Here is a 23,792-nt window from a genome sequence, read left to right on the forward strand (position 1 = left end):
TGTGTTGGTGAATGAAACTGGTGAATGGTCATATATGATCTTCCCAATTATTATTTTTAATCATTGTTTTGTTATTATTATCGTATATTATTATTTTTGTTTATTATTTTAACATACTCTGGGGTAAATGATCAAATGCTTTTTTCTATAATAAATAATAGGAAAAAATCATGCATTGGATGAATAAATGCAATACACCTTTTTTGTTGGTTCAGTTACATACGTGTGTGGTAACTCGTGTTCGTAACTCCAAAGGCGACATCGAACATATCTTCAACAATAGTGGAATTCACAATTTAAAACGCGCAGTGGCGGGTCGGCCTCCAGACCAGCAGATGGCCTAGTAAGCGTTACTATACGCAAACGAGAAAGAACGTCGACCAATCAGCGTGGCCTCCAGAAGTGCCGGGCCAAACAACACTGTGGTCTGCATGCCTGCATTCACTTGTGATCCACTGAATTAATTTTTGTTTCTCATAAATTCCTATAAAGGTAGAGACATCCAGACGGTGGAATTATTCCCTACAAAAGGTAACGCTATTGTGTTTTTTGTTTGCACTACTGAAAACGTGATTCAAATACCAGCGTGTGAGTTAGCATGCTAGCTAATCCCGAGTCACAAGTCACGTCAAAACTAGTGACTAAGAAGTAGGTATGTTTTTACGAGGCAATGATAGAGAGGAAACCCTTTTATTACACGTCACATGCTTGTCTCTTGTGGTGGAAATGATAGTCCATATGTGTACATGTGTAGCTGACTATTATAGGGAAGTATCAGGTTGCTAATTCAAGCGTTCATTGCGTTCGCGCGCGCCGTTTATTGACATCTGTCAGAATTGATCGCTCGACTTCTCTGATCTGTTGTCATTTATTGTTTTCTTTTGCACTGAACTTGTCCCTTTGAATCGCTGTGTATTGATTTGAGTCATCGATCGAAACGTTGTCGATAAACCCCCAATATGCCATTTCAGTGACACTATTCATATTTGGGTTGTCTATTAGCCGGTCGTTTGAAGCAGCGTAATTATGTCAATGTTATAGGGCTCCTTTTGTAAATTCATTTTTTAAGTATACGTACAGAGTGCAGGATAGGAGCCGATAAACATCTCTACAGCCATTATTATATGCTTAATGCTGTCTTTATTTGTCAACAATGCTGTCTTTTCCAAACAGACATGGATGCAGAGGGTTTTGGGGAGCTGCTACAGCAGGCTGAACAACTCGCAGCTGAGACAGAAGCAGTGTCAGAACTGCCTCATGTTGAGAGGAACTTGCAGGAAATCCAGCAGGCTGGAGAACGGCTCCGTTCACGTACTCTGACTCGAACATCCCAAGATGCTGCCGATGTGAAAGCGTAAGGATTCTTCTTTATTTCTTGTGGACATTTTCAGTAATGCCCCCAGCAGCAAAGGCGTTGGACTTAATTTAATTTCAAGGAAAGGAACTTAATCCCTTTGGGAAGCATGTATTATTATGACATTGATCATGCAGTGTCCTTCCACCCCCAGATACTATGTGTTATATTGTTTTAGGGATGTTTAGGGATGAACGATCCACCAGAATCCTTTTATTTTTAATAAAACAAATTAGCTGTCGTATTTGGGGAAAAAATCTAACACAATTCAAAAGCGCTGTTATTATTTATCCGTCTTAAGATTCCAACACAATATTGCCAACTAATCTATTAAGTGTATGATATTCCTGTAATGCCTAATGATACATCCATTTGTTAAAATTAATGTTATTTACAGCAGGAAAAGTGCAAAATATTGATTTTCTGTGTGGGAAATCAATTTTCCATTAGTGTTGTCGCGGATCCGATTGTGTGATACAAGTCCGCCCTCTACTGGTGAAAGAGAATAACTACGATTTTATTTGGCTGCCTGTCCAACCACTCTAAATGTTTTTCTTTTTCAGGTCGATCCTTCTTGGTTCAAGAGGGTTGGACATATTTCACATCTCTCAGAGGCTGGAAAGTTTAAGTGCAGCCACAACATTTGAGCCTTTGGAACCTGTTAAAGACACCGACATCCAGGTACAAATAAGAAGTTCACAGCAACTGTTATTGTTGAAATTAACTTCCCATTATTAATTTGTTGTTACAAGATTTACCATCTTTTTCTGTCTAAACAAAACATGAAATCTTTTCAAATCTTTGTTTTCTGTCATTGCACATGGGATGGTGTTGATTGCGTTATGCAGTGAGTAACGTTTTGGATATTTGTAGATTACATAAGGTTGTATGTGTGTTGCGTCACAGAGAGCATCCAAAGACTGGTCGTCCAGTTTAATTATTAATAAAATTGGAGTTGTGATCGCAAATACAACTTGACAGCATCTGGAAAGGTTGTGGAGGTTCTGGGAAGGCTGTGACCGAGGCAGGAGGCTTCATGAAGTCCTTTGAGCTGTACACTTGATGATGGGACTTGGTGATGAAATGTTTATTTCATTCTAGTTTAATGTATTAAATCTTTTTAATATGGAAAAAAAACAAAACCAATTTAACTGTGTGTAAAATATATGCTATATGATGATTAAATAATCATCTAGCAACTTATAAATGCTACAAACTGTATATTTATTGAATATTGTCTCATGTGTTGGGATGGAATATTATTATTTCTCAAATGTGTTCTACAGGTGTATGAAGTAAATGGTTGACCAGGTACTATTTTTGTTGGTGAGCCTCTGCTGCTCTTTTAAAAGCAGCTTATATTGCACAGTTACATTGAATGTTGTTTGATTGCGCTCTGCACAATGATGAGGATTTATAATCTTCTTGAACTCTATCTGTTGGTTCAATCCGCCTGTCTTCCCTCCTAATTCCCCCTTCCACTTTTTTTGTTCATCTGTCACTTCTCATTTCTGTCAAAGCTTGTTTGGTCTGAATGAGATTAGTGCCAACCAACCCTCTCACAATATTAACCATCTCCTGCTTCTACTTATCTGTTTCTTTCCTGTCTGTGGTCGTTTATCATCCATTTCTTCATTCCTCTCTATAAACGTGTCACTTTCCCCTTCATTCCCCATTTGTCTTGTGGAGCTGGATGTTTGTTTGCTGGGCTGGGTTGGATTGACTGATGGAGCACTTAACTGCTGGCACCATGGTCTTGCACACACACACACACACACACACACACACACACACACACACACACACACACACACACACACACACACACACACACACACACACTCATTCTGATGCCACTCCCTCTCTTTTTTCCTCTATCGGTGTAGGAAAAGACAGCGGCCATCTTTCACATGAAATAAGTCATTTTCTGTGGAAACAAACCACAGCTCATACACTTGAATAGACCATCACCAGAAAAGTGTTAAACACTTGTATTAGCACCATTAGTTTTGTCTGTGGGCTGGCTGAGGAATGCTGCGGTGCTTTCGCTGGGATGAGAGCTTTGCAGAAATGTTGCATATAAATGAAGGACTATTACATTTAAGCTCTTGTCGAACAAGTAGCTGATTCAACATTCAAGAATTGCTACAAGCATAGTAGCATATTGCGTCCTCATTTTTACTCACTGAGAAATGAAGTCCATGCAAAATTGACAGTGTGTTGCCTCTCAAGTGTGCTTAAAGTGAGTACTTTGGTGGATCATTTGCTGCAAAAAGCAGCGAAAAGATTATCTTTGATGTCAAAAGTAGGGATGTCATTGCCATGGTAATGATGAGATGTGTATTTAATAATCTGCTTTTCCAACCCAAAACTCAATAATGGTCCCACACAGTTGTCATCGACTGACTGACCATTTGTATGTGGATGAGAACATTTTTCAGTGCCTTCACTAGGTCGATAATACTACCAACAATCTGTTGTTGACAGCTGTTGATCAGTCTGATATGATTTTGATTATCCATTTTAGTGTTCACTTTATTGCTTTGCCCATGTCCACTGTCTTGCTTTGATCACAGAGCCTTTGTAATAGTTACTAATAACAGTTTTTATAATGAGAATACAATTTAATTTGAGATTTATTGACCCGTTAGTTAAGAAAAGCTGCTTTTGTCTTTGCTAAACACTCTGATTCCAGGGATCAGTACATGTTAAACTCTGTCACAGATGATGGACGTTTTTGTTGTCTCAACAGTCTTGTCTCCTTCAATTATCCTGAAATATTTCAGTGGAAACATACCGGACTGTCAAAGCTGTGTATCTGCTTGACTGATGAGTGCTTCAATGGTCATTCTTTCCCGACTGTGTCACTTTTCTTATTTCAACAGGAAAATCTATGCATTTAGGTGTGACTCCTTTGCGAGTTGAATATTGAAAGTGTAATGTTGGATTCAGTGAGAAATCAGTATTAGCATGTTGGCCCATTGTGTGCTGCCTCTGATTAAAGTTTCATTCGGATTCTAGAGATATACAGAGTGCCCTTGTATCTAGAAGTTGAGTTTAACTGCTGCTCTAATCAATCGGTGCACGCGGAGTATTTTGCTGTGTGATTACAAGAGCCAAAAAATGAGGCTGACTCAGGAGGCACTTTCAGCTATAACTAACTAAATTAAAGTGCCTTATGTGATTCCTGTTTAAAAACCCAGGCCTATAAGGAAACCGAGCCAAGTTTTAATCAACACTAAGCTGTGAGGTTGTGCACTGCACATTTATCATTTAATATCAGTCGCTTTTCTTCATCCTTCTTCATAGAATTAATTAGTTTGCAGACATTTTGAACCCCAAATTCTAAGAATGCAGGCTTCTTAAATCTGGTACTGTCTGCTAGGGAATATCTCAGTCCACGGTATGCTTCAGTTTTGTGGCCTTTGTGATATTTTTTGTATAAATAATAAGAATAAACTCATCCTTGATATGTATGTTCCAGAACAATATTAAAAATAAATTTTCCCTCAAATATGCACATTCCGTGACAAAAAAATACAACTTTGCTTCATGGGTGTGAAGAGGAGGAGGAAGATTATCTGTGACAACTCCTGATGATTAACCACCCTATTGTAGTCTGCGTTGTGATATTTAAACTAATGTAACTAAATGTTTGTAGCTGCTTTGTGACTGTTGTTTGAGTCTGCTGCATTTTCATGTTCCTGAAAAGGATCAGTTCTGCTGGCAAAGCCTTGGGATTTGAAGTGATGGAGAAACAAAGGAAACATGCTTTGTGTGGAAATGTGTGTGTGTGAACGTGTTTGTGTATGTCAGGCATGACTGAGCTGGTGTACGCGTCTATGATTTCTGTGTGGACATGTATCTGGGGAATTTGTGTGTGAATGATGCGTGAATGTACAACTGCACAGAAGCTCATATAAACTCATAAGCCGCTGATTCTCTCTGGTTTTTCATGGCGCTGTTTTGTGAAATGTAAAAGAAGGCTTTTATCTGTCATATATTTTCAACCCTTTATTTATGCTTCAGACGATCATTATTTATCTGCTAGTAGACAGCTAATTGTTTTCAAACTAATTAGAGTTACAGTCTTGGAAAATGCAGAATGAAATATGGCCTTGGCTGCCATTGTATTAGCACAACTTTGTCCCGCAAAATGAAGGTTAGAGTTTGTCTTCAGGGTCAGGTCGTCCACTCCATAGCGCCGAGCGCTACTGACTCTGTATCAAAGGTTCTCAAACTCTGAAAATGTAATGCAACCGTTTTGTCACTGTCACATGCAATATTTCACTCCTTGCTATGTCCAAGTTTCTAACTGTGGAAATGCTAGTACAGTGGTACATGCTCTTGCTGGATGCTTCTCCTGTCGACTGTGTGATGAATCTCTGAAATGTTTGTATCCAGGTTTTAGTTTGACCCTTGCCAAAATTAATTTGCATCCCTTTTCTCATGACCATTAATTCAATATGTCCTGAAATATTTGTTCATGCATTTTTGAGTTATTTTGCCAAAAGACAAGCAGGCAGTCCAAGTAAATGTTAGGATTTGGGTGTGATGATAATGTTAATGATGATTATGATTATGATGAGGTGAACAGAAAGAGCTAGTGCTACCAGTTACCCTCACTTATTTTATTTGATGTTTTTATTTCTCTCTATTCTTACCAAATGTTCTTTCAAGACCTTATGTTTTTTTAAAGCAGGGTTATTGTTTGGACTTGTTTTATCAGTAATGAAATAAGGTAATTTGATAACCATTTTTGGACGATAATGAATAAAATGACCTTACAATATTTCTAATATAAATAAAATAAAATATAATAAAACAATGTGTTTTTTCTTTGAAGAAATTATTGGTCATTATTTCAGTTGCAGCAAAAATTTAATGTTTTTGCCTATGAAATTGATCCGTCTTCGAGCTATTGTGTAATAATTTCAACACGTAAATACATGAGAAACAACGGAAACGGTTCAGAGAGGAACAAAGGAGTGATGCAGTGAAAGAGCTTGGCCGGTAAAAAAAAAATGGCGACTGATGGCAAATAGTTCTCTCTGTCCTCATATCACTTTTCAGTCTCTTCCTGTATCGCCCCGGCTTCCTCTTCACCTCACTCTCCTGGGTCGTCTGTCTGCTTACTCTCATTTTAAGTCACCATTTAGCCTCTTTGTTTTTTTTAACCCACTCAGTTCATCTCCCATTTGCATCCTCGCTGGTTCTTTTTCGCTTCCTCTGTCCTCCCCAACCTCAACACACACACACACACACACACACATACGCACTCACCATTCAGCAGTGATGGCATGTATTCAGCGGATGCAATTGGCTAAGCCCGGAGCATCTGCTGAGATAGACCAACATAGAATAGAGTGTTAGTGTGTGTATATGTGTGTGTGTGGTCCGTGTACTGGGAAAGTGTGAGTGAGTCTGATCGATGGCTCGTGTGTAGTCCCTCATGAATGAATGCGTGTCTCCAGCAGCACGTGCACATACATTTGCGTTCTCATCTGGCTTGCACAGTCAAGGAGGCAAGATGGTTGTATGTGTGAATGAATGCCTACCATGTGCTCGAGCGCACCAGTGTGTGAATTAACATGTCTGCTTTGTGTGTGTAGTTACAGCCAGACTGCATATAGGAATCCCCCCCACCCTCCCCATCCTCCCATGTGCCTCCCAAACCGTTCATTAACTAAACATGACCCTTAAGAGCATGATTAGCCTCATTTCAAGACAGGATGTCGGAAGCCATCAACTGAGGGGAAAAATCCATTACTATAATTGCATTGAGCTGAGGGAGGGAGGGAGGAGAGGGAGAAAGAGGAAAGGGAAGAAAGGATGCATAGAAGGATTTAAAAAAGGAAGAAAATGAGTGGAGCCGGGGGAGGGAGTCGCAGACTGTCAGTGAGAGTGGGAGACAAATGGAAGGAATAAAGGTAGGGGGAGTCAGCTGATGGACCTTACAGATACTGTATATGAATCTATACTTTCTTTCTACGCATCCCCCCCATGTCTGAGTGGTGACTTGGTTTCTCCCGCCGACAATAAAACCACCTCCTCTGAGTCTTCATGTGCCACTTCCACACTCTTCTCAAGTCACTTGCCTGCTTTTAAAATGGGGCAAGCTGTCAAGCTGTCCACTGTGTCGGCCAGACAGGGCACAGAGAACACAGCCCAGCATGGAGCCACTGCGGCGGCTCCAGCGCAGTGGCACGGGGATGGAGAGGCAACCAGGCCATTGCGACACACCTGGACGCAACCCAAAAATAATGTTTTCACTTTCCAACATTCCTGCATGTCAATTGTATCCATCTGCCGGAAAAGGAGACACAAGTGAGTATTTTGCCGCACTGACTTGCGCTTATCAGAAATGTCATCTTTACTTTCGTAAATGTTCTTCTGCTGCCAATAATTCAACCTTTTTTGAGACTGATTTGTTGAAAGAAATGTTGATGAAAATGTGCTCTTTGAATGTATACTCTATGTCTCCTTGTTAAATGTATGGAATTTTGATCATAGGAAGGGTGGGGCCCAGTAGAACACACACACGCACTTGCATATGGGCAGTGGTCGGCTCATTGTGTCATGGCAAATGAGGACAGAATCCTCTTGCTCTACTTTCATGATGGCTGGTACGCACAGTGAGGCTTCCTCTCTTCACCCTGTTCTCCTTGCATGTGCATCGATTTGTAGACACAGTGAATCCTCACACACTTTCAGTGTCAAAAGCATGAAGCCAGACTTTAGTCAGAACCTGCTGATTACGCTGAACATATAATCAGACTGCAGAGAGTGTGACCATGGTAACCATAGTAAGTGTGTGAGTCAATGAACGCCTCATAAGACATTTAAATGTAACTCACACCGTTTGGAATTTAAACCCCTCTTCCACGGTTATTTTCTAGAAATGCTGGCAAATAATTTTTGCAACATTTATGATGGTGGGAAACTTTTTTTTTTTTTTTTTATGAACTGGTTTCAGAAAATCTTTCCAGTGCAATTTTTATCACAAAGCTGTCACATTTGTTTCTGTTTAGTTTTGTGTCGTGTTGTACCGGCCGCTATAGATGTCACTGGGCTGTGTTCAGTGTGGGCTGCAGAGATGGATACACAGTATAGGGGTGGGGCAACAGAAACATTCACATATATCATTATTGTCTAAAGAGCTATGGCTCTCGTCAGATGTTGTTGTCACTATAAATCCTCACTCCTAGGTAATATTTTTGATGTACAACGGTGACCTTCAACTCCTTTAATTTCTAGGTAATTGCCAAGATAACATTTTGGACGGTGGTTTGATAAAATAATTAGATAGGTTATAATATCTGCAATATATTTGTCGTCCTGCAGGCTATGATTAGCTCTTTCATTTCATATCCAATTGAACTTGTAGTGTTTATAGTTGTAGCTATTTAACCACTTTATTTAATTCACTAAAATACATGAATTAAAGTGGACTATTACGTGTAATATTTGGACAATTTTTTTTTTTTTTACATGAAATTGGTTTGTCAGTTTAATTTGTGGCTATTAAGGAGGCCTCAGCCGCCCAACAGTGTCACTAATGTGTCACTGTTGCACATACTGACCCGCCCTCATGCTTAAACTATCCTTTGCCTTGAGCTATCATAGTTTTTATAGGAACAATATGACCTGCTGTTTTAGTCTGCAGTGTCCAGAAAAAAAAATCCACACATTCAGATCTCCGCTGCTGAGAAATAATATGGGGAGTGGCTCGTGTATAGAAAAGGTCTTCATTCCAATTTGGATGCAGCATTTGCTAGTTGGATACTGGTTCTAAGCTGTGATTATGACTAAATCTATGTTAATAATTACCTAAACTAAAGATGACTCTAACCAGCACCAACATTTTACCTACTTTCCCGTTTGATAGCCGATCAAGTATATAATATGCTTTTCCTTTATTTCAGAAGGCTGCTGTAATCACCATCATTTCAGCCTCTGATTTCATTTTTAGTTATTGCATATCCTAATGGCTACTTTATTCTGGGTCTCCTGAATCATATCATTTGTCTGTATGAGGGAAGGGGTGGCCAGAATTGCTCCTGGCACCATTGTGAATGCTTTAAATTGAATTGCCTCCATTTTGGCGTTTCATGCAGCGCAACATTTCTTTCTCTTCTGCAGAACGCTCAAGAGGGATCAATGTTCATGTCACAGATTTAATAGTGGCTCCATATGTTTAATAGTTGCCGCAATCTGACACGTTGAATGCCTTTGCCGCAGATTTACCTCCACTCGCTCTCTGATTTCCAGTGACGGAGTGTAAATGGAACGCCTTAAAAAATCCCTGCTACTACAATTGTCACATGATTTATTGCGAGCTAATTCAATGCGAGGTAAAGAAAAGCCAGGGATGTGATGCTCTTGTTGGAAGAACGACGCAATTAGAGGTATGAAGACTGCAAAGAAATGAAAAAAATAAATCTTTCATGAATAGGGGAACCAGCAGGTGGGTTTTATGTGGGACACAAGAGAAGTGATGAGCGAGGAGGCTCTCAAATCTCTGTACAACAGAATAATCAGAAATGATTTGTAAAGTGCTGCAACCTCGGAGGATTCTCTCTCCCTGTGACAGTAGAGGTCAATTAATATGTCGATGGCAAATGAAAGAGCCATACTCTGATATCAAACAGACATTAATGTCAGAGCAAGACACCTCTTGTTACATAAAGCCTGCCAAAGAGTGTGTTCTTGCTGTTGTCCTTGATGGCTTGGCATGTTTATTTGAACCTAGTCTTGAACCAGTGAGGGAGCCTTTGATGTTGTTCATATGTGGTTTAATATCTGGCGTAATTGTCAATGAACCGTGATCGAGCTGACTCAGCATTTCCTTAATGTTTTACTGTAATGCCTCACGTATGAATCTTGATGAAGGGAATGAATATAGAACTAAAATAAGGAAGTAGTCTTCACCTGCTACATGAAGGTTTCATAACTTTGATTTCAGCTAAGCTTATATTCTTAGCTCTTCTCTTGGCTGCAGTCACCTTTTCTTTTGGTAACTAGTCCATTTTCAAATACTGCCTCGTGGTGGTGGGTGATAAAAGGACATAACAGTTTCTGATAATATGTTGATGTTTTAACCAACTTATGATGAAGCTCTTTTGGGCAAATCTGGGCATTTAACACCACATTTTTATGAACGTAGTTTCTTATGCCACTAGTACCGCATTGCAGGGTGAATTGTTTGTATACTTCTCAATGTGTTCTGCTGAGTTTCCCTTGGTGGTGGTGGTCTGCAAATGCTCAATGGCAAGGCACATTAACGGTGATTTATGAGTATGTTATTTTGTCGGATATAAGATTGACTGGCAACCTGTCTTCTATGTCTTGTATTTGCTGCCATCTTGACAGCTGGGATTGTCTCCTGCAACTCTTTCATTCACACCTAATAAGCCCAATAACTAATCTGTCAACTGTTGAATGACAATTTCTCAAAGGTTTTGAGGGTGCAGGCGTTTGCTTCAACTCCAATGCTGATGTATTTGAAAGGCTTCATATCACTATGGTTGGCTGTTGGGACCCTTCCACACAGTATTTTAAAGAAATATGTCACTCACATACAAAAACAAAACGATGGAATATACTACTATGTATAGTGTGTGCTTTATTACACCATATTTAAACCGCAACTTATAGTTAACTAATATAAATATTGATACATTTTTCTTGCATCATTTTTTACTCTGTACATGCTAACATTGTTATAATGAAGTTATAAAGAAAAATAGAGGAGCAACGAGTTACTAAAAAATGGCGCAGGGAGACGTTCGGATGCTGTCATCACTGACTTCTGTCAGTAAGCTATTAAAATGCTATTAAGTTGCTATTATAACTCCATACGTGGCTCTCCTCCTTACTGACGGCATCAGCATATGCCACTGAAGGCAGAACATTGCTTCAATTGAAAGCCTACCAAGGCAACATGCAATGTTGAAGCCTGCCTTTGGTTTTAACATAGGACGCAAAAGTCCACTTTCCCAACGTCAATATATAACGCCATGGGAGTGAAAATGAGTTGTCTATGACCAACCAGTGGTACCAATAAGTCCAAAGCTTGATGCTTGTGATAAACTTTTCAACCTGCAGCTCAATGGAAAAAGTGATGATAACTCAACATAGCTTGTCCTCTGTCATTATTGTGGCCTTATTCAGTTCCCCTTAAACTGATATGCTATCACTTGTATTTTTTTTCCCTCACTCAAATATCACCTTCCCAAGAAGTCTGTGGTGTTCCTCACCAACGCCTTGTGTTTAGGTGTTATCAGTGTCCTGCATGATGTTTGAAGAAAGAAAAAACTTTTAACACATTGACTGCAGCTACCATTTATTGTTTCCTCAAAATGGCTGCTGGTGTTCACGCCTGGGTTCAATCTTTATTTATTTTTTTCCTGGTGGAAGCGCTGCCTGCTGCTTTCTCTGCTGTTACATAAGTGCCACTTGATGGCTCAGATTTTCCAGACAGTGAGAGTTTGTATGATATTTGTGTAAGATGCAAAGGATGCAAAGAATTAGATGCGAGAGTGTGTAAATGCAGAGGCAGCCATCTTGAGTTTCCTCCAAAATGGCTGCAGTTATATCAGCAGTCCTGTTTTGCAAAATGGCGCTCGCTCTGAACGTATATGGAACTAAATCGAGGCTATACATTTACCTAATCCCAGCAGTGCGGGAGGCTTGTGGTGGCTGAGTGGAGATAATGTGGAGCAACAATATGATTAGGCGCTGTATGACCCCTGTAAATCCCGAAATCAACTTCTTTTATTTTGTCCTAATTTATTGAGCTGTCTTCCTCTTTTTATCATTTCTTAGGGCTTCTTGAAGAATGAAAGGGACAACGCCCTGCTGTCCGCCATTGAGGAGTCGCGCCGCAGGGTGAGTGCCCAGTCGTATCTGATCGCTTCTTATCTCATTAATAAGTACAACTGCTGAAAAACTTCTGCTCTAACCACTGAACTCATGATCTCGTACTTGACTTTTTTCACACATGAGGCAATGTTATATGCAAGTTTTTGTCACCGTTATATTGACACTGATAGTAAAGTTAAAAGCTTCAATACTTGCCTCGCCCATCCTCTCCAGGTCATTTAGCGGATCCCTGATTCTCATTGTATGTCTTCCTCTTCTCTGGTTTCCTGGCATATCAATTTCCACCAATCCTTCATCATGTAATTGGCTCTCACCAATAATAAATTGATCGATCAACAGTCCAAGCTAAGTAAAGTAAATCATTTTAATTTACACGCAAAAAAAAATCCCTTGTGCGTTTCTGCTGCACTAAAGATTTGCTTTGTGGGTCTTTTATTTTTGTAATGGTCTGCATCAACAATATGAAAAATGAATGTCTCATATTTGCCAGAAAATCAATCTGCACTGTCTCTTTTAGAAAGAGCATGTGGATTTTACTCTGTGGTTGTTGCTCTTTACTTAACCTTCATTAACAAAACTGGATTACTGTCACCGTCAGAGTGACTCACTAAGAACTATAACAAAACTCAGGCTGCTTAATTTCTGTTTGCTATGATCTGAAAGTCCTTCTGGTGTGCACCTGCAGGGAATATTCGGAAATGGCTTCCCTGATGTGCAGAGCTAATAGGCCCTGCCTTTAATTAGCTACTGCTCCCATTATCTCGCTTCTCCCTGAGAGAGAAAAGCCGATTTGTGCAAAGGGTTGGGAGCCCAATGCACTAAAGATTAAAAACAGAGCCATTTTTTGCTGATTTCCATCAGCAGAATACGTATGATATTGGGCTGCTAAAAATCACAAAATCAGGCCTATTGATTTATATCTGCATGAGTGCCACCATCCCTGGACACAGCTTAAGGCAGTTTATATTTTAGTAGTTTACTGCTGATCCTTATATTTGAATAGTACCATCACTTCTGTTTTATTTTTAGTGCCCTGACTTTTTCAATAAATTGATGCGAGATTACACATTTGGGCATAGTTGAAAATGTGCTGCTGTTTGCAGCAACTCCAGGTTTGGGCGGGACCTCCTTTTCATGTGGAGTTCTACCTGCCATTGTCTGTTTAGGGTTAAAGTTAGCCATGGACTGCCAACCTCTCTGTAGCGCCCCCTTGTCCTTTATTGGTGCGACTACACATTTTCCTATTCTGAAAAATGTTGAACTGCAGCCTCTTAAGTTCTTTAAAGAGTCTGAACGTTCAAGGCTCTGACCAATTTATGCCAGTAAATGGTGTCTAGATTTGTATCTCCCAGAGCTGGAGGTTGGAGGGATCCAATTATCTCATGTTCCCATTATCTCACTCTCAGTCTCTGTGGAGAGTTAAAATAGACGGCAACGAGTCCTGGTGGAGCACGGGAGGCAACCAAATGTATTTATACTCACCTCATGCTGCAAAGGTACTTTAAAGCGAGACGGAACAATGAGAGCGGAGCAGAGTTTGAACAATGGAAGGCTTTCAGTGATAAAAGAAAAGCAATTAGTTTCTAAATCTGCACTTTTGTCTCATTAATTTGTGTATGTAGCCTTTAACTCCGCATGGAGTGTGTGTGCTGTATATATATATATATATATATATATATATATATATATATATATATATATATATATATATATATATATATATATATATATATATATATATATATATATATATATATATATATATATATATATATGCTTTCATGGGGGGTAAAAAGATAATCAGATAAAGGTGTTAAAACTGCTTATTGCATTTGAATTATATTCCATGCATGACCGGTTTCCGTGATGCTGTGTGAAGTGCGAAAGGCAATTCCTGCAGAGCGTCGATGTAGAGCAGCACCTCCAACATACCACATGTGTGTACTGTGTTCTTGTTTGATCACTCTCGTGAATTTCATGAGTCCTGACCACACTGCCTCCCACTTGTGTCTCAGACTTTCATGCTGGCTGAAGAGTACCACCGGGAGTCCATGTTGGTCCAGTGGGAACAAGTGAAGCAGCGGGTGTTGCACACACTCCTGGGAGCTGGCGAGGACGCACTGGACTTCAGTCAAGATGTCGAGGTACAAAACTGACCCCGAATAGATCTGCCTTTGGGGTTACAACCCAGCACCAAAAACAAAACTCACGTGCTGCTGGTTATTTGCAGCTGTGAATCAGCAGGCTAGACTTGTCAGTTGATCATCATATTTGACCCATCACTAAGCCATATCCAGACCTGTATATTAAAAAAAAGTTGTTTTTTTTTGTTCAGATTCTGTCCTGCTCCATTTCTGAACATCAGATAAGTAGGTTTCCAAAAATAATCTCCTGTTTCACTTACTTTCTCAAATGAAACTCTAGTCTATTTTAGGATAGTGGATATTTCTGAAGTAATCAATTTTACTTTGAAATATTCAGGTTTAGATGAAAAGCCACATTCAATCATTGATGTGTTTATTATAGTATGATGCTGATTTAGTCTGCAAATAAAGTAAGTTTATCTATTTACCATTGTGCATACATTTTAGCATTCACATAAGCATTAAAAAAATCATGCTCTCCAGTAGCCAATGGGTTAATTGAGAGCACACGAGGTCTTATCTCTCAATAAAAATCACTGTTACTTGTCATGAAGGTCTGTTTGTTTCATGAATTGCATGTATTTCGTGTGTAGCCCAGCTTTGTGAGCGAAGTAAACCCTCCAGGAAGAAGCACTCTTGACAATGTGGAGGTGGCGTACGGCCGTCAGGTGAGTCCTCAAAAATGCGGTGACTATCATAGACACAAACTACAGCTGTGCTTATTTTGGGTGACGTAACACGGAGACTGCGCTGCACATCATCGAAATCACGTATACCATTTTTCTCATAGTGCTTAGTAGTTTGTGCAGGCGATGCTTAACTTCTATTTCATGGCTTTCAACATCCACATTTTGGATTTAACCTCCCTCTTGATGGAGCTTGTTGAGCTCATCTGAACATAAAAGGGCCCATGTTTCTCTCCAGTTAGCTGGCATGAAATGGGGTCACAGCAGCTCAGACTAGATCAAACTTATTGATTGATGGCTGCCAGTGCGGAATTCTGGGTAGTTTGGATTCACCCCCATTGTCTGTCCCCACTCCTGTTATCAGCCTGACCTTCTCGCTTGGTTTAGGTCTTCTGTTCTGGCACACCAGTTCACATGCGCTTGCTTATCCCGCAATGTGTCGACACATCGCTTGTGGTGTCATTTGTCTCATCTTTTTTATATTTTTTGACGATCTCCTCAATGTTTTTATTCTCTTGGCTCTGTTTTTCATTGTCAACCACTTCACTAGATGGGCTTGAGAGTTTGGTTTAGAGTTATAACACATTTTTTTTTCTTATTTCAAACTTTAGATCTACATTTTTAATGAGAAGATTGTGAATGGTCATGTTCAACCTAACCTTGGAGACCTGTGTTCGTCGGTGGCTGATAGCCTGGATGACAAGGTAAGTAATAAATCTTGAATTATTTATGTGATAATACAGCACAAGTGTAATTATTTTGTCCAATAGAACGTTTCAGAATTGTGGCTGATGGTGAAGCAGATGACAGATGTGATGCTTTTTCCTGCCAAAGATTCTCTCAAGAGTCGCACTTCTGTTGAAATGCAAATGTCCTTCGTGCGACAAGCACTCAATTTCCTGCAGAACAGGTGAGGACATTGTTTTGTCTTGTGTTTGCACTTCTGCTGCATTCAAACAGGATTGCTGCTCAAATATGAACTTCACTGAATCATGATTCTGATTGTCTTCTCTACCAGTTATAAGAACTTTGCAATGGTGACAGTGTTCGGCAACCTTCATCAAGCTCAGCTGGGGGGCGTGCCTGGAACATATCAACTGGTCCGCAGTTTCCTCAACATCAAGCTACCTGGACCGCTGCCCGGCACACAGGTAACAGAGCAGAGCTCTTGTGTCGTAAAAACATCAATCAAAGAAACGGCAACTGCAAGAAACAGAATCAAACAGAATCATATGTGATGTAACTGAAAGATAAAAAGCTCATGCCTGCTTTTCAAGTGTTTTTGTCTTGTGATGTGTGAGCAAACATTGTGGAATCTCAACCATATGTATGATAGGATGGTGATATAGAGGGACACCCAGTGTGGGCCGTGATCTACTACTGTCTGCGCTGTGGAGACGTGAACGCCGCAATGCAAGTGATCAACAGAGTACAACATCAGCTCGGGGAATTCAAAACCTGGTTCCAGGAATACATAAACAGCCCCGACCGGCGGTGAGTCAGTCTATGTTTTGTTCCATAATGACATCAAGATAAGACGTGTTTTATTGTCTTCCCTCCTCTTGAATGTGTCCTCCCTGCGTCCTTCAGTCTGTCCCCAGCTTCAGAGAACAAGCTTCGTCTGCACTACCGCCGAGTGCTGAGGAACAGTGCTGACCCCTACAAGAGAGCTGTCTTCTGCCTGATCGGAAAATGTGAAATTGGCGATAACCACGGAGAAGTAGCCGACAAGACCGAGGACTATCTCTGGCTGAAGGTGCTTTAAATATGTTTCTTAAAGAAGCTGCTTCTGCACTTTCATCAGAGCCTCACTGATTATATAACAACAGCTACACAAAGACAATAATAATCTCATGTTCCATCTCTTCTTATTGTTTTAGTTAAACCAGGTGTGTTTTGATGATGACGGCAGCAGCTCTCCTCAGGACAGACTGACCTTATCACAGCTGCAGAAACAGTTGCTGGAAGATTATGGTGGGTTCACAAACTTCTGCATAATGTTTTCATTGTAGATATGTGGAATTCATTTGTCATTCAAATTAGACCTGCATGCAACTAGCATGAGTGCTGACGAATATTACTGAAAATAAGATCTTCATGTTTCTCTCGCCTGATGTTGCATTTACCTGTAGTTTAGAATAATCAGTTGCCCCTTCATTCCCAGCGTTTTATCTCAACTGGACAAATGCAGTCAAAGGAGGATAATGTGATACTGTACATCCCAACTCTTCAAGATGATTCTTTTAATTTCTGATGCAAACAATCTCCTGCACTAAATAAGAGTTCAGGGCAGTGGTCCGTCTTGGCTTTCCCTATAAGCCGATGCTGCTCGTTTTAGATAAGACTGTCCTCTCGTCCTCATCAGCTCCCGAGCCCGCTCCCCCGCTCTCTATAGAAGTGTAGCCGGAAGCCTCATTCTGTTTCTCCCAGCGGCTCGGACTCCCCCTGACGCCTGGCACACTGATCCATGTCGTCCTCCATCTTGCTTCGCAGTGGGACACGCGGCCCAAAGCATCCCTTCATTTTCTTTCTGGAACTGCCAGCGCTCTGCTCTCTCATCTGTTCCCGTCTTTACATGCGCACGTCACTCTCTGACTTCACCTTAATACATCCTTTTGTGTCTGCTGTCACTCACTTTCTGTCTGACACCTTCTCTGTTTCTCTGGCTCCGGCTCATCCTCCACACACCTCCTCACATTCGCTCTCACCCATTTTTTTTGTTTGCTGATTCTGCTGCAGTCCTCCTCCCCGTCACATCCACGTTCTTATCTATCCTCCCTCCTTTTCCTCCTCTTCATCGCTCGCTCCCTCTTTCCCTCCGCTCGCTCGCACACTCGTGCTTTCTGAACTAAAGTGCTGCGAGTTTGAGATAAGGCTATAAAATGGCTGACATGGTCCACCCTGTTCTATTCCTTAGACTTCCAGCTGCCAGCCAGAGGATTAAGGATTGTAATTAAAAAAGTAAACTTGATGACTAAGTACCTGAGAAACAATATTTTCTTGATTCAGTCGCCATAGCAACAGTCGCCAGCTGACTCGAGATTCATGTTATACATTTTGCAGACAGACAATGCATTTATAATCTCTTCATCTACTACGGTACATGGAAGTAATTTAACTGTTTTTTTTTTTAATTTAGATTAGTGTATCCCAAAATATGCCTGTGCCAGTTTGTATCTTATATTTGCTAAAATATGCCTACATTTTGTTCTGAAGTGTTTTTGAGCTATATTTTCTTTAAAAGAATTATTTTTATTAAATATTTTTTTAATTTGTTTTACTTTTTTTTTCCTCTAAACTGATGGAAATTCATCCACTGTCCTCCAGGAGAGTCCCATTTTTCTGCCAGCCAGCAGCCCTTCCTGTATTTCAAAGTCTTGTTCCTGACCGCTCAGTTTGAAGCTGCGGTTGCTTTTCTGTTCCGCGTCGAGAGACTGCGGAGTCACGCTGTGCACGTGGCGCTGGTTCTGTACGAGCTGGGGCTGCTGCTGAAGTCGTCGGGTCAAAGTGCTCAACTGCGTAAGGATGGACACTATTTTAACGGAAGACGTCTAGTTTTGAACTTTATTGCTGAAGTTTTGCGGTCTGTCGCTCAGTGAGTCAGGAGGCTGGCGACCCACCGATGGTACGCCGCCTCAACTTCATCCGTCTCCTGATGCTCTACACTCGCAAGTTTGAGTCCACCGACCCCAGAGAAGCCCTGCAGTACTTCTACTTCTTACGGTGTGTTATGACTCACAATCTCATTATTTTCAGTTTCATAAAGCTGCTGTTTCTGATTGAACCCATCTTTCAGCAATGAGAAGGACAGTCAGGGAGAGAATATGTTCATGCGCTGTGTCAGCGAACTTGTCATTGAGAGTCGAGAGGTAAGAAATCCACTCTAATTCCAGTAATATTCTATTTAAATGCCTGATAGCTATTTTTGTTGGGCCACACCTCTGTGTGTTTTGGGTTATGTGCAGCTGTCAGACTCTGAATTTGTAGCTAATTATGATCAAGACTAATTTTGGACTTTTGTTTGTAGGTAGTTTGATGTGTTTCTAAATTTGTCTCTGTTGCAGTTTGACATGTTGTTGGGGAGATTAGAGAAGGACGGCAGCAGGAAGGTAAGAAGATTATCTTTCATCATTTTTTTTTTCCTCGGCTCACTTGCTCGTGCCCCGGAGGGCTGAATAAAGCGGATGTTTTTTTTAATCGTTGTGCTTTCGTCCCTGATGTGCTGATCTTAGTTTGCTGCTAATATAGTCACAAAAATATCCTCTTGGTTTTTATCGCGGACATTTGCCAACTCAAATTCTAACTAGATAGTCATCTCTTTGTTTGATAAGAAATGACCTGTGAAGGTAAATTCTCTGATCCCCTTTTTTTGCTGAAAAACTTTCTGCTTTAATGTTGAATTTTCCTTTACTGCGAAATTTCCCCACTGTGAGAAGAATAAAGGATTGTATATCTAAAATCTTATCGGTTCTTCCAGATGTGTTTTGAACGAAAGGGTCTCAGTCCAATACACATTTGAAAGAAGATGAATCTGTGTTGTTTGAAACATAACTAGACACGGTTATTTTGCTGAGGTGGCACTCTCCTCTTCCCACATCACACACCGTGTATTGTTGAGGGTTAAAGCTCCTATAACAGTCATGTTCTGTTTCGTCCTTCAGCCCGGAGTCATAGACAAGTTTGCCGGAGACACCCGAGCTATCATCAGTAAAGTGGCTCTGGAGGCCGAGAACAAGGGCTTGTTTGAAGAAGCTGTCAAACTGTATGAACTGGCCAAGGTACGTCAACTCTGTGCTTTCTGCGTGACACTCCTGCAGAGCGGCTGTCCTTAACGCACCATCTGTTTCCTTCTGCTGCCGCTGTCTCCTCCCACGTGCTCCTCAGAATCCAGATAAGGTGTTAGAGCTGCTGAACCGGCTCTTGAGTCCCGTCATCGCCCAGGTCAGCGCCCCACAGTCCAACAAGGAAAGGCTGAAAAATATGGCACTTGCCATCGCGGAGAGGTCAGAGCCACGTCACTGTTCTCACCTGATATTGAAAACGTCTTCACTGATTTGCCGATCTTCATGCAGGTATCGCTCGCAGGGCGTGGCAGGAGACAAGTCAGTCGACAGCACCTTCTATCTGCTCTTAGACCTCATGACATTCTTTGACGAGTACCACGCTGGAAATGTTGACAGAGCGTATGATGTAAGTTCCTTTCAGTTGGGGCTACTTTTATTTGTGATGAATTAAACTGATGCCATGACGATGAGTTATTATGAAACCACGGTGCCGTAAATATGAAGACTGATCCAGCATTGAAACCTCTGAAGAGACAAATTGCAGTGCGGTCACATGATGTGGTTCTTGAGGCTTGACTTCATTCAAAGGAGGGCTTTTAGAACTTGGAGTTGGAAGAGCTGCACCCTCAGTTCATGTGATTCATCAACCCAGTGTTGCACTTCATCTGGGAGAGGTGTTTACTGGTGCAAGCTAGAGGACGTTATGAACAGAGGAGACTTTAATGAGTGGATATAAGATGCCGCTTAACTGAAATGTTTATTTAATCTCTGTTTTTTAGGACAGAATTTAAAACGTCTTGTCTATTCGTCTGAAAATAAAACTTGCCCCCGATAAGTCCAAGTAACGTATTCTCAGCGGATTCCTCCATGTTTGTTATCCTAGCTGCCGCGTGTCTGCATCAGTGTGATCAGTGGACCAGGAACTCTTGCACTTACAAAGGTTCCCTATTGTCTGGAGAGCAAACTGTTCAATTAAATGAAATTAAATATTTTAACATGTTTTTATGTTGTGATTAATTAATCGTAATTAACTCGTCCCACCACTAGTTTAAATTATTAAAAAATGTTCGTTAATATAGCGTGTTCGTGTGACATTTACATGTTTTTCCTGTGATTCTTTTAAATAAAATGCGCATAAATGACATCATGCAAGCAAATATTTTTTTTATCTTTTAGAATTAAATGTGTTCATATCTTTACTTACAAATTTGGTCTTCTTTTTCCATATTGTCCTAGTTAGAATACATTGTTTTCCCATCATATCGAGGCCCCCTCGAAACAGTCTCTTGGTAGATCGTGGGCTCCTCAGGCGTCTGGGTTTGAGAGACCTGGGAGGTGTTCCTACTGTCACACCACATACACACATGCTTCCTTCTAGGCTGCTGTGAGAGCCAAACTTTTAACTGAAATTTCTGTTCCCTATTTAACATGGTTTCTGTTGGAAAATTCAGTTATGGTCAATCTTGTACAAATACATGTCTGATGACTGGAGTCTTTGTGTATTTGTGGCAGGTGATGAAGCGTCTGAAGCTCCTTCCTCTCAGTCAGGAAGGTGTGGAGGAGCGAGTGGCGGCTTTCCGGAACTTCAGCGATGAGGTTTCTTCTGCTACCTTTACATTTTAGAAGGATTGGACTGCGGATGTTAACGTTTGCTGTCATTACAAGGTGCGTCACAATCTGTCGGAGGTTCTGCTGGCCACCATGAACATCCTGTTCACCCAGTACAAACGGCTGAAGGGGTCGCCTGCAGGAACACCAGGACGGAACCAGAGAAACTTGGAAGATCGAGACATGGTGAGGAATTTATCTCAGCTGTTGAAATTAAACCCCAGCGTGCTGTGATTGTGAAACTTCTAATCTGGATTCAACCTGTTATATTTTGAGTCAAATGCGTTTCTCTGTATGAAAGAAAAGCAAGCAGCTCTGGTGTAGAGCTTTGTAATCCACTTCTGTTGACACAGTCCTCCAAAGATGATCAGCCTAGTTACGCTGCCAACTTTCCATGATAGATCTTTTCAGCAAATTTGGACTCATCAAACGTTGTGTTCTGAAAGTGGCAGTATATTAATATTTCCTGCTTGTGTTCGTCTGACAACAGCACCTCCGCAGTCAAGCCAGGGCCCTCATCACTTTCGCCGGCATTATTCCGTACAACATGGCCGGAGACACAAACGCCAGGCTGGTGCAGATGGAGCTGCTCATGAACTGAGAGACACACACACACACACACACACACACTCAAGATTGTCATCATTATTTAGCATTTATTTTCCCCCAAATGCTCTTCATTTATCATTGTTTGTTTCATTTGACTCATTTTGTAATTTGTTGTTCAACATTTGTGTAACCAATAATTTGGAATAAAAATAAAATATTGGTTTTCTGTTTTTATTTTTCTCACCATTTTTGTTTTGCCTTGTCACGTTTGTTTTCATTATTCATCCTCATTTTCCAAGATTCATTCAGAGCTGAATGGATTCAGTCATCTGTAAAATGATAAATGCAGAAGTTAAAGTCTCAATCTTGTCCATGAGATGAGATACAAGACTGACATGGTTTCATTTCAATTACTTCTTTTGTTGATAAACCACATAACAAATGACCATAATGACATTGGTATGGATCACATCCTGATCGGTTATTCACCATAGCAACCACCTGGACATCATCCAGCATCGTTGTCACTGGTAGTTACAAATATCCACAGACACTGGAGCAAATATTGACGCCCTCCCCACACTCTGCTAGAATCTGTGTCCCGTTCTGTCCTTCAGTCTGGCCTGAGAGGACACAGATGGAGGCTCATTCTGTCCCGGCTGCCACACATACTGTTGGAAGATGTGAAGTTCATTCCGGGCCACACGCTGACTGTGCCAAGTACCAACAGATTCTAGCTGTTGGATTCATCACAGAGATGTAGACGGAGCTCTGACCTTCATTACTGAACTGAATCGCGGGAAACAAGAGCACACTGACTTGTCAATTAGTGTTTCTAGATCACTATTTGGTCTCCTGGCATTTAGATTGATAATTATCAGGCCTGGAAGGGGGAACTGCGCTGAGTATACACCATCGCTGCTTCTTTTAAGTTACGCTTCCTTCCAAGCCCATGTATTTGTTGAGCGTTCTTTTGCGTGAAAAGGAAAGTCCACTGCTGACTGGTTAAATCCCCAAAGGTTTGTCTTTTACATCCAGTTAGACTGGCTCAGCATCTGATATTTACTCTGACTATGGAATGCCTCAACAAGTCAAAACTATTCAGGAGAATCGGACCTTTACCACTCTTCCTTCTACATTAGCACAGATGACAAGTCAATTTTTAGATGTACCATGTTGAAAGGAAAGTGCAGTTACGTCACCAGGTCATCTTTGATAGAATTGGAGTTGGTCGAATATCCCCTCACGTAAGAGCCATTCAGCTGTGGTGCAGTACAGGAGCAGGACGATGGTTGTGTGTTTGTGCGTCCGGCTGATGAAGAAGGAGAAGAGGTGTTTGTGCTGCAGCTGGTGTTGTGAATCAGGCCGATGACAGACCCCTCCTAAAACCCGGCTATTTCACAACACCAGGGTGGCCCCTCACCACTCACCGTCGGACGAAGGCCCTCCACACCACGGTGAAGTGTTTGGGACAATATTTGTTTTGTTTTGACTTTTTTAAATTGATGATCACTGGAAAAAATAAATGAAATTTCTGATACAAACCTTGGGTCACATTCATGTTGTCTATGTGTGAAACACATTATGAACACTTGCATTTGTTTCTAAACAATATAACAATGCGTTATGGATCAAGCAGATGGCGCCTACCAAGTTTTGTGGCCTGATAAAGGCTGCAGGGGTGAATGAGTTGGCTCAGAGTGGAAGCCACTGGCCCACTTTCTGGAGGTTCTTCTGTCAGGCAGCCAAATGGGTTTTTAACCAGCCAGCACACTTGCAAAAA

General features: G+C 40.9%; 1 protein-coding gene across 2 annotated transcripts; it reads left to right on the top strand.

Annotated features, from left to right (window-relative positions):
* The first annotated feature begins 356 nt into the window (after positions 1 to 356).
* On the top strand, positions 357 to 23,395 carry nup93 (nucleoporin 93). 2 transcript variants are annotated; one of them, XM_053886315.1, is made up of 22 exons: positions 357 to 531; positions 1,174 to 1,354; positions 1,918 to 2,035; positions 12,182 to 12,244; positions 14,254 to 14,382; positions 14,976 to 15,050; positions 15,680 to 15,772; positions 15,839 to 15,978; positions 16,087 to 16,219; positions 16,405 to 16,562; positions 16,659 to 16,824; positions 16,949 to 17,042; positions 18,396 to 18,587; positions 18,665 to 18,791; positions 18,865 to 18,937; positions 19,133 to 19,177; positions 19,730 to 19,846; positions 19,953 to 20,071; positions 20,141 to 20,258; positions 21,365 to 21,448; positions 21,518 to 21,646; positions 21,951 to 23,388. In XM_053886315.1, exons 2-22 carry the CDS (start codon positions 1,176 to 1,178, stop codon positions 22,059 to 22,061), a joined length of 2,463 nt encoding a protein of 820 aa, XP_053742290.1. In that variant the 5' UTR covers positions 357 to 531; positions 1,174 to 1,175; the 3' UTR covers positions 22,062 to 23,388. The 2 variants fall into 2 exon arrangements, with proteins under 2 accessions (XP_053742290.1, XP_053742291.1); XM_053886316.1 differs by lacking the exons at positions 357 to 531; positions 1,174 to 1,354; positions 1,918 to 2,035 and adding an exon at positions 7,423 to 7,681 and having other exon boundaries at positions 21,951 to 23,395.
* The last annotated feature ends 397 nt before the right edge of the window (positions 23,396 to 23,792 follow it).

This window comes from Synchiropus splendidus, chromosome 14 (genome assembly GCF_027744825.2).
Source record: "Synchiropus splendidus isolate RoL2022-P1 chromosome 14, RoL_Sspl_1.0, whole genome shotgun sequence".
Taxonomy (NCBI): Eukaryota; Metazoa; Chordata; class Actinopteri; order Syngnathiformes; family Callionymidae; genus Synchiropus; species Synchiropus splendidus.